The sequence below is a fragment of the Camellia sinensis genome, chromosome 8, assembly GCF_055761805.1.
Source record: "Camellia sinensis isolate YWXY chromosome 8, ASM5576180v1, whole genome shotgun sequence".
Lineage (NCBI taxonomy): Eukaryota > Viridiplantae > Streptophyta > Magnoliopsida > Ericales > Theaceae > Camellia > Camellia sinensis.
Window position 1 is genome coordinate 30,860,001 of NC_138968.1, and position 16,745 is coordinate 30,876,745.

A 16,745-nucleotide genomic window follows, 5' to 3' on the forward strand; every position below is an offset into this window, starting at 1 on the left:
TAATTTTTTCTCAACTCATTGTGAATTTCAGGATTTGGATTCGGGGAAGACGATTGGCAATGCTGAGGAATGCTCTGGACTCTACATCCTTAAGGAACGCCACTATCCACAGGAACAACCTCAAACGGCAATTTGTGGTAGTTCTTTTTCGGTTTCGTGTCAAAATAACGATAGAGCAATTATGTTGTGGCACTATCGCTTAGGTCATCCTAATGTTATGTATCTCAAGCATTTATTTCCTTCATTATTTAATAAAAATCCAAAACCTTTTGATTGTGAGATATGTCAATTTTCTAAACATGTACGGTCCCATTTTCCCATACAATCCTATAAAGCGTCTCGTCCATTCTCACTAATTCATAGTGATATCTGGGGTCCATCCAAAATAAAAAATGTAACTGGTACTAGGTGGTTTGTCTCATTCATAGATGATCATACTAGATTAACCTGGATCTTCCTCATGAAAGACAAATTTGAAACAACCCAAATCTTCAAAAATTTTCACATTATGATTCAGACACAATTCCAGTCAAAAATACAAATTCAAAAGTCTGATAATGCTCGGGACTATTTCAACTCCATTCTAGGAGAATTTTTAGCAAAAGAAGGGATAGTTCACTTAAGTTCATGTGTTGACACCCCACAACAAAATGGCATCGCTGAACGAAAAAATAGGCATTTGTTAGATGTTGCCAGATCGCTAATGTTTTCCACAAATGTTCCACAATTCTTCTGGGGGGAAGCTGTTCTTACAGCAGCCTACCTTATTAATAGGATGCCATCTAGGGTACTAAATTTCCAAACCCCTTGTCAACTCCTCCTAAAATCCTTTCCAACTACTCGCCTCATCTCCACCATCCCACCAAAAATTTTCGGGTGCTCTGTCTTTGTTCATATCCATCACCAGTATCGAAGTAAACTTGATCCCAGGTCGCTCAAGTGTATCTTCATTGGGTATTCTTCACATCAAAAAGGGTATAAGTGTTACTCTCCGGTCACAAAGAAATTCTATAATTCCATGGATGTCACATTTTTTGAAACCCAGTCTTACTATCCTAAAATCGTCATTCAGGGGGAGACTCCAACCCAGGAACATCAATTTTGGACCCTTGAGTCATTTAGTGAGCCATCCATCACCACCAAAAATCACACACCTCAAGAGTCATTTAATCAATCTTTACCTGCCGAAAATTCTGAGTTCATTGTTGACTTGCGGGATAATGAGCACATCCAAGAGGACACGGAGGAAGGAGCACTTTCTCAACAATCCCATGAGGCTGAACCGGGTTCTAATCCAAGCAACATTCCAGGTAACAATAGTCCTACCACAGATAGTACTGTTGATTCTGAGTTAGAAAACAGTATTCTTAATATGCCCATAGCTTGGAGAAAAGGAGTTAGATCATGTACTCAGCATCCCATTGGGAACTTTATTTCTTATGATAAGCTATCACCTTCATTCCGTGCCTTCACTTCTAGCATCACAGAGATACCCATTCCTCAGAATATTCAGGAAGCCTTCAAGTCTCCTCAGTGGAAGGCGGCAGTCAATGAGGAAGTTCGGGCTCTGGAAAAGAATGGTACTTGGGCAATTACTGATCTTCCAAGAGGTAAGAAACCAGTTGGATGTAAGTGGATTTTCACAGTAAAGTACAAGGCAGATGGTAATGTGGATCGTTATAAAGCTCGGTTGGTCGCTAAAGGATTCTCTCAATCCTATGGCATTGACTATCAAGAAACCTTTGCTCCAATTGCCAAGCTCAACACTGTTCGTGTCCTTTTATCCTTGGCAGCTAATCTCGATTGGTCACTTCACCAACTTGATGTAAAAAATGCCTTCCTCAATGGTGACTTAACGGAAGAAGTTTACATGGACATTCCTGCTGGACTTGAGACGACATCAAATTTCAACAAAGTTTGCAGACTCCGAAAATCCCTGTATGGTCTCAAACAATCTCCCAGGGCCTGGTTTGAGCGGTTCACTAAGGTAGTGAAAGGGTATGGTTTTGTTCAATGTCAATCTGATCATACATTATTTGTGAAGCACTCCCTAGGAGGGAAATTGGCAATTATCATTGTTTATGTGGATGACATAATTCTAACAGGTGATCATGAAGAGGAAATTGGCTTACTTAAAAAATTCCTAACAAAGGAATTTGAGATTAAAGATCTTGGAAATCTTAAGTACTTTCTTGGAATGGAGATTGCTAGGTCAAAGAAAGGTATAGCAGTCTCACAACGTAAATACGTTCTAGACTTACTAAATGAAACAGGGATGCTAGGATGCAAGCCGGCAGAAACTCCTATGGACACAACTATCAAACTGGAAGAAAGTGACGGTAGTGCACCAAGTGATAAAGGGAGATATCAACGTCTTGTGGGAAAACTCATTTATCTTTCTCATACAAGGCCAGACATCGGCTTCTCTGTTAGTGTGGTCAGTCAATTCATGAATAATCCAACCGAAAAACACATGACTGCTGTGACCAGAATATTGAGGTACCTAAAAATGACACCAGGAAAGGGTCTCTTCTTCCAAAGAACAACAAATAGAAAAATTGAGATTTTTTCAGATGCAGATTGGGCAGGTTCAGTGACTGATCGAAGATCAACCTCTGGCTATTGTTCATTTGTTTGGGGGAACGCAGTTACATGGCGAAGCAAGAAACAGTCAGTGGTAGCCCGTAGTAGTGCTGAGGCAGAATTTCGTGTTATGGCCCTAGGTATCTGTGAGGGAATCTGGTTGAACAGACTGTTAGAAGAATTACGGGTTCCATCTGAGCATCCCATGGTTTTATACTGCGACAACCAAGCCGCCATCAGTATCGCTAAGAATCCGGTTCATCATGATCGAACTAAACACGTGGAGATAGATCGACACTTTATCAAGGAAAAGATTGAAGAAGGAGTTTTTCAAGTCAGCTACACTCCAACAAAGAGCCAAAAGGCTGACATTCTCACAAAAGCTCTTGCTCGAGTTAGCTTTGAAGATCTGACGGACAAATTGGGAATGATTAACATCTACAACGTCGCTTGAGGGGGAGTGTTTGAAATCAAGCTTCTTTTCATTATTAATAATATATAATATATATAATGTATATATTATATTTGTGTGTCATTAGTAGTCATCAGATGCCTTAGATAGTGCAATTTGCTTTAGTTAGTGCCATTTCCTTTCGGCTACTTTTAGTTTTATATGTTGTGCCTTTAATTATGATTGTTGCCTTTCATTATGTTGTCTAGTAGCTTTTTATTATATTGTCTTGCAAATGTTGTATAATCACTCCTATAAAATGGAGTCTCCCCGTAAGGATTAATACAATTGAAAACAAAGAGCCTGTTTGCTCTGTCAATTATTCTCTCCATATTTATTTTTTCAGTTTTAATAAGAGACTTTGGCTTCGCAATTAACGTAGGAGATGCAATTGATATTGATGTTAACGCTTTGTTTATTGTTTTCTTTACACAAAATCTTTGTTCCATTCATTTGGTTTTTCCGCCCTAAATTATGTTCTCCAACACGTAATTAATTAATTACTTTATTTTATGTAACTGGTGTGATACAGAGAATTTGAGACAACCAAACACAAATCTAAACAAAAGACCTTATCTTTTATTTAAAATAAATAAATAAACGTTGTTTGAAATAATTTAAATAAGTATATTTTTTAACTTTTTCATAAAAAGATATGCAAAGTGATTAAAAAGTGATGTAACCCTAATAAAAAGTGATGTGACCTAAATAAGATAAAAAAATTATCTAAAGTAGATCACCCCAAATAATTTGCATAATGTTAGGCTTCATAAAGAAACTTGAGTCCCCCATTTCTCCGGCCTCTTTTTGGGTCAGTTGGCCGCCGCCTTTGGCTATGGCGGTCAGCTGGCCTAGCTCGTTTCAGCGGTTGTCTTGTTAGTTTTTTTCTTTCAATAAACTTGAGTCCCCCATTTCTCCCCATCTAGGTGTGTTTTGTTGCTGCGGGAGAGTGTTTGGTGTGTCCAGATTTTTCTTCAGGGGCCGCACAGGTTTGTCATCGTTTGTCCTCTTGTGATTCAACTTTGCCGTAATAGCTAATTCAACAAGGGCGTCCTGGTATTTCATTCGAGCGCTTTTTGGCGAGTAAGAGTTTGAGGGATGTGCTTTTTGGGCGGAAACAAGGGAATCGTAGGCGATCCAGTTCTGTCTGGTTGTCATTCGAGCGCTCTTCCTCGAGTGAGAGTTTGAGGGGTGAAGTTCTACCATATGTATGGAGGTGTCCCAGCGGGTGGTCGGTGTTCGGTGGGTGTGTGGATCCACGGTGTGAGATTGAAGACCTGTTGGTTCCAAAGTTTTCCTGTAAGCCTCAGCCGTTAGGATTTTGTTTCAGGGAGAGGAGTAGTAGCAGCTTGGACTTTTTCCGGTGTTGGCTTCGGAGTTTGGCAACAGGGCGTGGGTATTGGGTGAAGAAGACCTATTGCAGCAGAGGAGGTGTAGTCTTGAGGAGTGGGCATTGGAGTCTTCCCGGTGGTGGAGTGGGCTGAGGAGGTGTAGTCATGAAGTGTAGTCTTCCCGGTGGTAGCTTTGGAGTCTTCTCGGCCGGAGTGGGCATTGGGAGTTGAGAGGCGTAGGGTGTTGATGCAGCTAAGGCATGGGAAGTTGATGCAGCAGAGGTGTGAGGCATGGGGAGTTGTAGCAGTAGTGACATGGTCTTGGCAGAGGCGGGGTTGCTTTCGGGCTGCTTGGGTGTCTTTAGTTTAGTTCTTTTATTTTAGTTTGTTTAGCAGCTGTGACGTGGGTCTTGTTTAGTTTGTTAGTTGTTTTGGGTGTCTTTGTGGGTTATTTTGTGGGGATTCATGTATTTTAATCTTGTTAAGTTCTTCTTAACTTTTTTATTTAAAAAATCAAGAGGCTTAGGGGTTGGTTGTATGGATGCGAGTAGCAGTAGTAGGGGTATTTTTATACTTCCGAATCTCTCTCAATGCATCTCATCCTCCTGTACTTTTAATTTCATACTATTAAATGAAATTTTTCTTTGCTGATCAAAAAAAGAAAAAAGAAATATCAAGAAAAGTTTTATGAAATTTTTTTAAATAATCTAGTATGGTAGGTAACAAAACAAGAAAACAACTTACCATAATGTAAGCATATCTTAATTTTGAAATCTTAATTTGCAAATAGTATAAACTTAGTTTTGTGTAGTCTTCTATGATTGATATGTTATAAATTAGTGTATGTGATTGTATAACATACAATAAAATACTACAAACTAATTTAATGGTGGAGAATTTTTATGAAACTTTTCATGTTATTTTTTTATGAAACCTAGTGTTACTTTTAAAATAAAAGGCAAAATTTATTTTACTCCTTTGTCGTTTAAGGTCAGAGCACTTTTTTTTTTTTTTTTTGATCGGCAAGGTCAGAGCACTTTACCCCACTTTGGTTCAAATATAGCTAGAAAGATTTCATATGAAATGACTATAATATCACTAAACTCGTTAACACCGTTAACTATAGATGTAAATTAACTATAATATCTCAAAATCCTATATTTTTTTTGTTATTTTCAATCTCATCTCTCATACATATAATTTGTAATGTTTAATATTAATTCAATTAAATCATAATTAATTATAAATTCTTAATTATGTAATGTAATGTAATTTTTGTTTTTATTTTAATTACATTTTAGATTACAATTAATCCTAAATATTTAACTATTTATTGTAATTACTTACTTTTTAATCTAATTATATTTTAGATAACAACTAATCGTAAATTCTTAATTATTTATTATAATTCCTAACATGTTAATCAAATCTTAATTTAATTATATTTTAGATCAATTCTTAATTATTATTTATTTTATATTTTTATTTAATATTATTTTAAGTCAATTCTTAATTATATTTTAATTAACATATAAATCAAATTTTAGATTTGGAGAAAATAAGATAAAACTGTCTTTTTGTTGTTGATTTCACTCTAATTTAAAACAAAAACAAACAAACAAACAAACAAACAAACCAAACTCACTTTAAAAAATTGTGTGTAATACACCTACACCTTCCATTATTTTGAATGAAAAAACTAATAGTAGCACTTTAGTCTAAAACCATTTCAAAGTTTTCTGACTATGGGGTAAAGTGCTCCGACCTCAATTCACAAAGAGGTAAATGAATTTAATCCTATAATATAAATGTGTGGTAAAGTAGTTTGTGATAAAATTAAAAATTAAGTGTGAAAGGCTGAAAAGTCCTATTAGGAAGATAGGTGCACTGATAAGTCATCTTGACTTTTGGTACATCAAAAAATCCTATTTACTTTTTATTATTACTACAAAATTCAATTTTTTGTAGTTGCATTTTTGTAAAAAAAAAGGGTCACTAATTGTTTGTTTTTAGTAACAGTTTCAAAATTTTGTCACAGAAAAAAGTTATTAATTGTCATTTTTAGCGATAGATTTAGAAAATCACCGCATAAAAATGTCACTAATTGTTGTTTTTTAGCGATAGATTTACAACAAAAAAAAAGCAACTAATTCTAAACTTTTAGTGACATTTTTAGAAAAGCGTCATTAATTATCAATTTTTATGTCTTTTTAATCTATATAAACGTTTATGCAACTTAATGGTACACATGTCCGTATAACAAAATTTGTAAATGACTAAAAAGTCTTATTAGGGAGATTGCAACACAAGGCATCTGGACTTTTTGGTGCACCAAAAAGTTCTATCCATTTTTAATTGTTATTACAAAATACTAGTTTTTAAAAAAAAATTTAGCAACGTTTTCATAAGAAAGTGTCACTAATTGTTCATTTTTAACGATAATTGAAAAATTCGTCACAAAAAATATTATTAATTATCATTTTTTAGCGACAAATTCATAAAATTATCACAAAAGATCTCCTTAGCGACGATTCTGACAGAACCAACTTTTAGCGATAAATTGATAAGACTTTTTGTTCCATACAAATAGTTGTAAGACATAATGGTTACATGTATCCTTATAACGTGACCTACCAGTAATTAACCCTGGCAATAATTATGGAACTATGATGGGCTTGGATTAGATGGCATCGTAAATATTAAAAAAAATCACTGTAAGAATTTACACAATTGTCGACCACTTTTGTCGACCAAAAAAATTTTGGTCGCAAAAAAATGACATTTGGCGACCAAATATTAATTAGTCGCGAATGATCATTATTTTTGGCGACCAAATATTATTGGTCGCAAAAGGTTATATTTTGGCGACCAAAAAATGAGTTGGTCGCAGAAAGTGGTATGTTTTTGCCGACCAACTATAAATTTGGTCGCGGAAGGTCACATATTTTTGGGCGACCAAAAATTTGGTTGCCAAAAACTTATTTTCAACAACCAAAAAAAATTGGTCGCCAAATTAGTACATTTAGCGACTAATATTTTAGTCGCCATTGATTGAGATTTGGCGACTAAAAAAATTTGTCGGCGAAGGTACCTTTTCTGCGACTAATATGATATTTGGTCGCCAAAAATTTGGGAAGGAAATTTGAAACGTGGAGGTGGGAATTAGGGCTGGGCATAGGGTCATTCGACTCGCACAACCCGTCCTACCCGACCCTACCCGTACGCGTATGGGCGGTTTCGCAAATGTAATAGGATAGAGTGCGATTTGAAATATTTCTAATTTTCGGGTTGTCGGCGGGTTGCGGGTTTGAACCGCACCCGACCAACCCGCCCGCATAACCTTTTTTTTTTTTTTTTTTTCAGAAGATCTGGACCGTTCACTTCACTTCATCTATACCCAAACAAAACAAAGAAAGGAAAAAAACCCTAAACTCAAAAACACATTACGCAGCTCTCCTCTCACACTCTCTCTCGTTTTTCAGGCTCTCACTCTCATCTCACTCTCATCTGATCAGTCTCTCATACTCACTCTCTCACTCTCATCTCATCACTCATCTCGGCCGATCAACCTCGCAAGAGATCGACTCTCACTCATCGCAAGATTGACCGATCGACCTCATACTCTCATCGCACCGATCGACCTCCCAGGTACGGATCTCTATGTCGCTGTCTCTGTCTCTCTTTCCTCTCCGATCTCTGATTTTTTTGTGTTATTCAGATCTGTGTCACTCTGTGTGACTAAGATTGTTTGTCAATGGTGATTTTTTGTTCATTTCTGTGTCAATGGTGATTTTTTTTTTTTTTTTTAAGATCTGTGACTCTTAGTTTATTTGTTCATTTCTGATTGTGTGTTATGTGTCAATGGTGAGGACTTTGATAGTGGAGTCGATGATATTCATACTCCAAGACAGTGTAACAATAAACTGGGAAGCAAGAGATAATGCGGAGGAGTGGAGTCCAGGCTCAGGATTTGAGGGTTGTTGAACCAGAGCTCTCGAACCCCTCTGCGATTCTCCAAAGAGAGAGGGCTATTGTTGTGAATTTGGAACATATTAAAGCGATTATAACTGCGAATGAAGTTCTGGTGCCAAACCCTAAAGACCCTTTTATGGTTTCATTTGTTCGCGATCTCGAATTCAAGCTCTCTGATTTTGGTGTAAGTACTTTTCTTCATTTCTATCATGAAGTTAATTTGATTTTGATGTGATTAGTGTGACCATTCTTTGGATGATTTATTTCAGTGGGTTGATCTGTCAATATGTTGGGTGAAATTAGTGTAATTTTGTTTTTGGAATTTTGTGTCAACAACACAACATGAAAAAAATTGAGCAAGCTGAGAAAAAACTTTTTACACTTTTTTTACATAATCAAAAATTAAGACATCCTGTTTTATTAATATAATTGTTAAAAATTCGAGCTTATAACCATGAGAATGTGGGTTTTAGTGCAATGAACTACGACTTTGTGTAAATAAGAAGAAAAGTTAGATCCATACCAATCCACCAAATCTGGAATCCTCGACTAATGTAGACCAGCACTGGACAATGGCCATTTCCGTTTTCCTTATTATTGTATATATATATTTTGCAATATAATTGCAAAAAAGTGCTTTTTTTGGGTGATCCAATTACAATAGTTAATAAACGTAAGTGGACAGATGATAGTTACAAGCCCAAATTGTTGGTTAATTAATTTTTTTCCTAAATATTGCTAAGCAGAGAATAATATACCCAGTTTATTGTTACTTTGATAGTGGACTTTTGATTGCAGTGTTGTAAGATATATACGATTCTATTCAATTTCTTATATAGTCATGTGAGCACATAAAGGTGAAAGATGTAGGTATAGATATAGATATAACTGGTTTCATTTGACTTTGAAGATGATTCATGCATTTACTAGTTTTTATTTTTTTATTTTTTATTTTATTTTAATTCTGATTTCCAAATTCCAAGTTGGGAAATTGTGATGGCAGGTTTTGGTGGTTAGACAAGACCTGAAGATGGGAGTATGAAAGATTGCGGCCCAATGTGCTCGTAAGATATATTTCACTCTTAACAATGTTTAAGGTTTTGCCTTTGATTGCACTTTGTATCACTCTACGATCTCTGTGCATTGTTCGTTTCACATTTATTTGACTAATTATTTATTTTTAAACCTGCAGATGCTGCTACTGGGATGTATTCAGAACTGATGCAAAGTTATGACAATGCTAAACACAGGATTACTTCATTTATTCAAGCCCTGAAATTTACTTTGATTCTAATAGTTTCTTTCCCCTCGCATTCTCTTTAATAATTAACATCCTTCATGGAAAAAACAATCTTTTGAGGAGGAACCAAACTTTGTTGCTTGTTGTAGCTGTTCAAAATAAAGATTGACAAAATGGGAAAGAAAAAAAAAAAGGTTTAAAAATCTAAGTGGTATAATGAAATGGCATAATGAAATAATCTAAGTGGCACTGCACTGCACGAAACAATCTAAGTGGCATAATGAAATATGTTTCCTTTCATAATATCTCTAACTAATCAAGTTTGTTCAACACTTTGTTGCTGAATTTGTGAGTATTATTTATTTTTATCACAGTTAAATGTTCAAGGAATTCAAGTCACTGAATAATTTCTTGGAATTATCTGCTTTTGGGAGATAATTAAGAGTAACTTTAACTTTAGTATGTTGGCTTAAAAAGACTCGAGAATTGATAAGAGTTACAGTGATTGTTTATTTAATGAGACTGCTTGTTCTGTAGATTGTCATTTCTAATCTGTCAGAACTATAGGCTGAGTTTTGTGGGATCTTAGGAAGGCAGGAGTGCCTTTGGCTTACCTAATGGACCACATTTAGGTATGGGTTCAAGGGAAATACACGAAATAAGGGTTATGTTTTTACCATTTAGTTGATTGTTATACTATGAGCTAAGATCTTCACTGTGCTCCGATCTATGTCTAGTCTTTTTTCCTCATTCTCTACGGCTAATTTCATAACTAATGAAACTTATTTATAATTATAAGGTGCAGTGAATTTTGAAAATTTAACTACCATCAAGCTGTAGTTTGTTTTATGGTGGGCTAAATTGTTCTTATGGTCAGTAGATGTCGCCAACGATGAAATAATCCTCTCCATCAAGTATTAGTTTTTCATGCCGTATCACTATACTTTTCATATAATAGACATATTTTTATAAGTCAAATAGTGAAATTAATATTACTAACTTCAAAATTAAAGTTCTAACTTTAAAAACTGTTAGCTAAAATAATGTTGTGATTATTAATGTTTAGGTTATTCTGGTACAAGCAATAAATTATCTAAGGACAATAAAATTTGATACAGAATGACTATTAGAGTAAAGCTTAGTAATTATTAGTTTTGTTGAATGTTGACTATTTTGCATTTGGAATGATATGTGGCTTTTATGGCTTTGAGAATTCTTCTACAATTTACCTGTGTTCTTTCATTTTGCTTTTGTTCAAGTTTGAATTATTAGTTTATCTATTTCTTACCAAAAAGGTGCGCCTCACCTTGCGCCTACGCCTGAATCTGGCGCCTTGGTGTGCCTTGAGCATTTAAAATCACTGGACAGCCACTATGGATAATGACTGCATGAATGTAACTTTTTCTTCTCTAAAAGGTTAACTTAGTTTAAGTCAAAGTAAGACGATTTCCAAAAATCAGATGTTTCTTGGGTTTATTTCTCCGTGTTGTATATTTCAGTACTCCCTAGTCTAATTACATCGTGTGGTTTAAATCTATTTTCTATGAATTACTTGGTAATTACAATGTATGTTGTTTATTTTGTGTGGTACAATTTCATATATTTTTGGATCTTCAAAAGTAAGATCTGCATCTACCACTGAAGTTGCATTTCCTCAAAAGTGAACTGTTTGTGTTCTCTGTCTTTTCTTTAATAATTGAGAGTTGTCTGGTTTTCAACCTGAAAATTGATTGGTTCTTTTCAAAAAATTCATTATATCATACTATTTCATATGCCTATCCTGGTTAATGAATGGAAAAAAAAGTACTTTTGCATGTATTCCTTAGTTTTTGAGTTAACGATGATCGGATTAGATTTATGGTTCGGTTTTACATCTGATTTGAATTCATCATTGCTTGATTGTAATTAGTCGATCGGATTTATGTAGTCTTGAAATCATCTTTGGCTTTGTTAATTGCTGCTTATAAATAAATAGATTAATGCTTGTTTCTGTTTTAGCTACATTCGCTTTCATGTTACTTTGTGTGGACAACAAAATCATGGAAGCATAGAACATAGAGTCTGTAGATGTATCTGTGCATTTTTTGCCTAAAACAGTATATCTTCTTTAACATCAATTGCTTTGTTGGTTCTCAATCTTTATTTCTTTCTTATTTGGAAGGATCTTCTATGTGTTAGAAACTGTGTGTTAAATTGATATTTTCTCCTCTTTTTTGGTGGATAAGATTCACTTTTTGTCACTGTCAGGGCATCTGATGTTGTGTGTTTTTTATTTTTTGGTTCAGTTTTAGTAATTTATTTGTTTTTCCCCGTTTTGTTGTCTTTTTCTTTTTTGTATTGGGATGTGATTTGTATGATATGGAAACAATTCTCTTGTAAAAGTATTTGTGCTTCATAGGTTATACTGGAGGAGCTTAATGCCATGTTTCTTCTTTGTTGTGTTAACTCTTACATAATAAGCTTCTAATTTTATTGTCTGATTATTGATTTATAGGAAAGTCATTCTTTTTAAGATTACAGGCTACCATGCAACCTCGAGATTGAGCCCAAAAGATGAGAATGTATTTGATTTGATTTGAAACATATGCACTATGTATTTTGTCGATACTAAACATAGTAACATGTTTTGTATCCTGTTCTTAATTTCTACCTTCCATGATTGAATTCACAGAAGCAATCCTGTTTTGAGGTTGAAGGCCTCGATGGAACCACCAGGGCTGACTGAGGGGCTCACAAATAGCAAACAAGAGAGCATAATAGGAACTCAAAATGGGTCTGATCTGTTCAATGAAATGAAACATCAGTTTCTGAGTTTCAAAAGGCAGAAATTCCTGTAAGCAAGCTTATAATTCTGACATCTTGTTGTTTAGCTTCACAGAAAATTGAGTTTCCCTGATGTGATGTTTTCTTTGAACAGGGAGAACTTGGAATGCTATGAAAATCTTGCCAAGAGTCAAGCACCGAAGGTATGATGGGTTTTTTAGGGTTAACTTTTTTTTAGTCCATGATATATTTTGGAGCCATCTGGGGATTACATTGGCAATTTGCCTCAATTTTGTGCTGAACTGGTTAAGATTTTCTTAACTGATGCTTGCAAGAACAGTTCATGGTCATTGCTTGTGCAGACTCTAGGGTTTGTCTCTCCTACATCCTAGGATTTCAACCCAGAGAAGCCTTTGTAGTCCGCAATGTGGCAAATCTGGTGCCCCCATTTGAGGTACCATATACATTGCATTTGTGTTTTCTTGGCTTTAGCTTAGTACTACTAGTTCTTCATTTATTGTAAGCATAAATGTGGGAAAACGGAAATATATGGTTGTAATAAGTGTATTAGAAGCAAAATTCTGAATAGGCCTATGCTTTTTTATTTTCTGATGCAGAATGGACCAACAAAACAAATGCTGCCCTTGAATTTGCCGTCAATTCTCTAGAAGTAAGTGACTTCTGTAGACAAATCTTCTGCCAAGTTGCTTTATTCTTTGTTAACCAAGGCAGAAAAAATGTGTGTAGTTACTATTGGTTGCTTATGGTCTGCACATTGACTGGGACTGCAGCTGACATGTTAGGAATTCAAAAATCTGAAAGAATTTGACATGTGTCATTCAAAAAAAAAAAAAAAAAAGAGATAAAGTAAGAATAAGTTTGGAGAAAGGGAATTGTCTGCAAAAGTATAGCAATTAGTAACCAATTATGAAGCTTATGTTCTCATTCTGGAGTTGCTTACAGTGGACTATGATATAGTTGCAATAATGAATAATCTGGAATTGCTGATTCATGATTAAAAAATATATGTCTCTGTGTTTCATGACTAAGTCACTAATATCGTACACAAATATATTAGATGACTGGAATTGCTGTAATTGACCTCTTGATATCAATGTGTCAAACAAATTGGCCACTCTATTTGGCGACAAACTTTGATGGGAAAACATTTTGGTAAATATAAAGTTTTCTACAGGTTGAAAATATACTAGTCATTGGCCACAGCTGCTGTGGAGGTATTTGTGCCCTTATGAGCATGCAAGATGATGTAAATTCAAGGTTTGGCCAATTCCAATCTTTTCTATTTTTCATCTCTCTCTCACTCTTACACATGCGCGCAAGTAAGCAAGCAAGCGCAAGTATTCCTTTGGTTTATGCTCTCGGATTTGGATTACCTTTATCATACTATGGATTTTTTGCATCTAGTATGTTGGGGCACCATACTCTTGTGATATCAGCTATGAACCATTTCTTGGTCTTGAGGTTTGTTCCTATTTTCTTTTCAATTTTTGCTTCTTTTGAACATCACAATGTATGTTAGTGAAATGATGACTCCAACACATCTCCGAATCTGATAAACATATTTTGGTTTGATTTGAAAGTCATGCTGAAAGTACTATATGGTTTTATTCTTGTTTTATTTTTAGAGATGGTTCTTTTTAAAAAAAAAAAAAACAAAAAACAAACTGTTATTTCATTTATTGGTAGCCTAGTTTAAATGAGAAGTGAAAATACATTCCACATGATTCTCATGACTTTGCTTGTTCATTTACCTTCTGATTGAAAGATCTTGCCATCCTCATGGGTACTTCAGTTATAGTGGGCAGTCCTTCTTGCCATCCTCATGACTTTGTTTTGGATATATTTGTTGAGATCGGAATGGGACAAATGGATCATTGTGAGAATGACTTTGAAGCAGATATGCTGAAAGATACCGCAGATTATTATTCTCGAAAGGCTTCAAACTGGATCTTGGAAGATTCCTGTCCAGATTATATGTTGAAAGTAAACATCTATTCATTTTCTTTTTTTCTTGTTAAGGTCAGATATATTTGTTTGATAATCCTATATAATTTCTAAAAAATCCTTTTGTAACTCTAGGTTGAGGAGTGTTTGAAACAAGAGAAGGATAGGGTTGCTCATTACCTACATTCTAGTAGCGAGCTGAAGTTGCTTGAGGTTTGTTCTTCCTCTTGTAAAGTCATACTAAATTTCTTTCTACCCAATAATAATTAGTCTTTTAATGGTTACTTCTTTTATTTATTTATTTATTTATTTTCAGGCCAATTTTGAAGATATGCACTTTCACTGTTATAATTATAGGTAATTTTGTCTTCCTATAGAAAGTTCAACATGAATTGTTGTCTGTTTATGCAACCCAATTGCTCAAGCAGGAGCACTCTGGATGTCATGCATTGCTTAGGGATGACAAGGTAGTCATTTGGATCATTTTTTTTATCAGACTTGGACAATGTTATTATTCAAGCCTTCTTGCTGTTATTTCAGTTGCAATTAACTGAAGTTTATTAACATTTTTTTCCTATTCTCTTGTAGGTAGAGGATTTATCAAGGATGTATAGGCTCTTTTCCAAAATACCTGGAGGTTTAAATCCGGTTTCTAGTATATTTAAATAGGTTTTGGTCTTTAACTTGCAGTACATTGTTCTGTAAAGAATGTAGCATTGTGCCTCTGGTATTATTTGTTTCTTCCCCTTGTTTATTTTGAAGTTTGGCTGGGTTTTTCTTTATGCAGCATGTTACTGCTGAAGGTACAGCATTGGTTAAACAAGCGGAAGATGCAGCCAGCAATAAGAAGGTGATGTAATCTTGATTGTGTTATTTCAGATACCATAGTCTTTGTGCAATTTGTCTTCTGAAGAGGTGCATTTCACAAGGCTCATGATTGATCTGCCATTACATTGGACTTGGTTAACAAGTTATATACTCTTTTTTTTTTTCTTTTTTTTTTGAAGGAAATTAAATTTGGATTTTAATTAAATGAATGGCAATGTACAAAATTTAGCACTACATTTGACTTTGGGGGTACAAATAATTGTTTGATGTGGTGGCATCATTAACCAAGGTGGCATCATTAACCAAGGTTGTTCACTTAATTTGATTGATGCTTTAAAATTATAGGTTTATTATGGATTGAATGAATTATTAGGAATTGCAGGTGCATTATTTTCCTACTTTGGTGACCAATTTATTAGTCGCGACAAATAAATAATTTTTTTTCGTAAAAAATGACAATTGCCGACCAAGAGTTTTGGTCGCAAAAAATACATTTATTGCCGACCAAAACAGCTTTTGGTCGTGGAAACTCACTTTTGCCGACCAGAAGTTTTGGTCGCGAAAAGTAACAAATGGCGACCAAACCTTTTGGTTGCGGAATGTCACAATTGGCGACCAAACTTTTTGGTCGCGGAATGTCACGATTGGCGACCAAACTTTTTGGGTCGCGGAATGTCACAATTGGCGACCAAACTTTTTGGTCGTTGAATGTGATCATTGGCGACCAAACTTTTTGGTCAGGAAAATATCACTTTTCGCGACCAAAGTGTTTCAGCCACTAAATGAATTAGTCGCGGTAATGATATATTTCGCGACCAAAAATTTAGTCGGCAAATCCGACTTTTCCCGACCAACCAAAATTTTGGTCGCAAATTACTTTTGCCGACCCTCAATTGGCGACCAAAGTAGTGACCAAAAAAATTGGTCGCAGATAATTTTTGCCGACCAAAAATGGACTTTTAGCGACCAATTTTTTGGTCGGCAAAAGTGTTAATTCTTGTAGTGAATGTAGATAAATTATAAATATGAGTAATGTTAGAAATTTTAAAAATTCTATCAAAGTTTTTATCAAATATCTCACATGGGCGTGAGACTCAAACCACACCCTTGGTAGAACTTTTGATAAAATTTTTTGGAATATCTAGCATTTTTGTATAAATACACTTCTCTTGAGTTTGTTTAAAATATAAATTTTTCCTTATAATTTTAAAAATTACGTTTTACCCTTTGAAGTTTCCTATTTTATAACAAATAGCCTTTTTTATTAATAAATTATCAAGTTAATTAACAATTTTTAATAATATCATAAATTTATTTCAATTAATACTTCAAGTAATTTTATTATATATGTGAGCAGTTAAGAATTTCATTTTTTTTAAACTAATTTCATTAAATAGAAAATTCTAACATAGGATATTTATAATTTTTCAAACCACATGAGATAATTTGTATTTTAGACAAATATCAAGAGATGTATTTATAATTTGGTTTGAGATGTTCTAAATAAGTGCATTTTTTGACTTTATTTACCATTAATTATTCAGAAGTTTGGAGTCTCCTAAGATCTAATCTTGCAACTGATAGAGTAAACCTCCTATACTCACCCAATTCT

General features: G+C 34.5%; 2 protein-coding genes across 8 annotated transcripts; both read left to right on the forward strand.

The window, feature by feature from the left end:
• Positions 1 to 7,744: 7,744 nt before the first annotated feature.
• Positions 7,745 to 14,163, forward strand: LOC114304622 (beta carbonic anhydrase 5, chloroplastic-like). Of its 7 annotated transcripts, none has more exons than XM_082882395.1 (9): positions 7,748 to 8,013; positions 8,246 to 8,521; positions 9,341 to 9,401; positions 9,530 to 9,565; positions 12,072 to 12,138; positions 12,249 to 12,410; positions 12,495 to 12,543; positions 12,681 to 12,794; positions 13,536 to 14,163. In XM_082882395.1, the coding sequence occupies exons 5-9, from the start codon at positions 12,131 to 12,133 to the stop codon at positions 13,878 to 13,880; spliced, it is 678 nt and encodes a 225-aa protein (XP_082738521.1). In that variant the 5' UTR covers positions 7,748 to 8,013; positions 8,246 to 8,521; positions 9,341 to 9,401; positions 9,530 to 9,565; positions 12,072 to 12,130; the 3' UTR covers positions 13,881 to 14,163. The 7 variants fall into 7 exon arrangements, with proteins under 7 accessions (XP_082738520.1, XP_082738519.1, XP_082738518.1 ...); XM_082882396.1 differs by lacking the exon at positions 12,072 to 12,138 and adding an exon at positions 12,958 to 13,010 and having other exon boundaries at positions 7,761 to 8,013; XM_082882394.1 differs by lacking the exon at positions 12,072 to 12,138 and having other exon boundaries at positions 7,745 to 8,013; positions 8,235 to 8,521.
• Positions 14,164 to 14,193: 30 nt separating this feature from the next.
• Positions 14,194 to 16,054, forward strand: LOC114281211 (cullin-1-like). The gene is made up of 5 exons (XM_082882399.1): positions 14,194 to 14,344; positions 14,441 to 14,518; positions 14,683 to 14,772; positions 14,894 to 14,942; positions 15,093 to 16,054. The coding sequence occupies exons 1-5, from the start codon at positions 14,219 to 14,221 to the stop codon at positions 15,104 to 15,106; spliced, it is 357 nt and encodes a 118-aa protein (XP_082738525.1). The 5' UTR covers positions 14,194 to 14,218; the 3' UTR covers positions 15,107 to 16,054.
• The last annotated feature ends 691 nt before the right edge of the window (positions 16,055 to 16,745 follow it).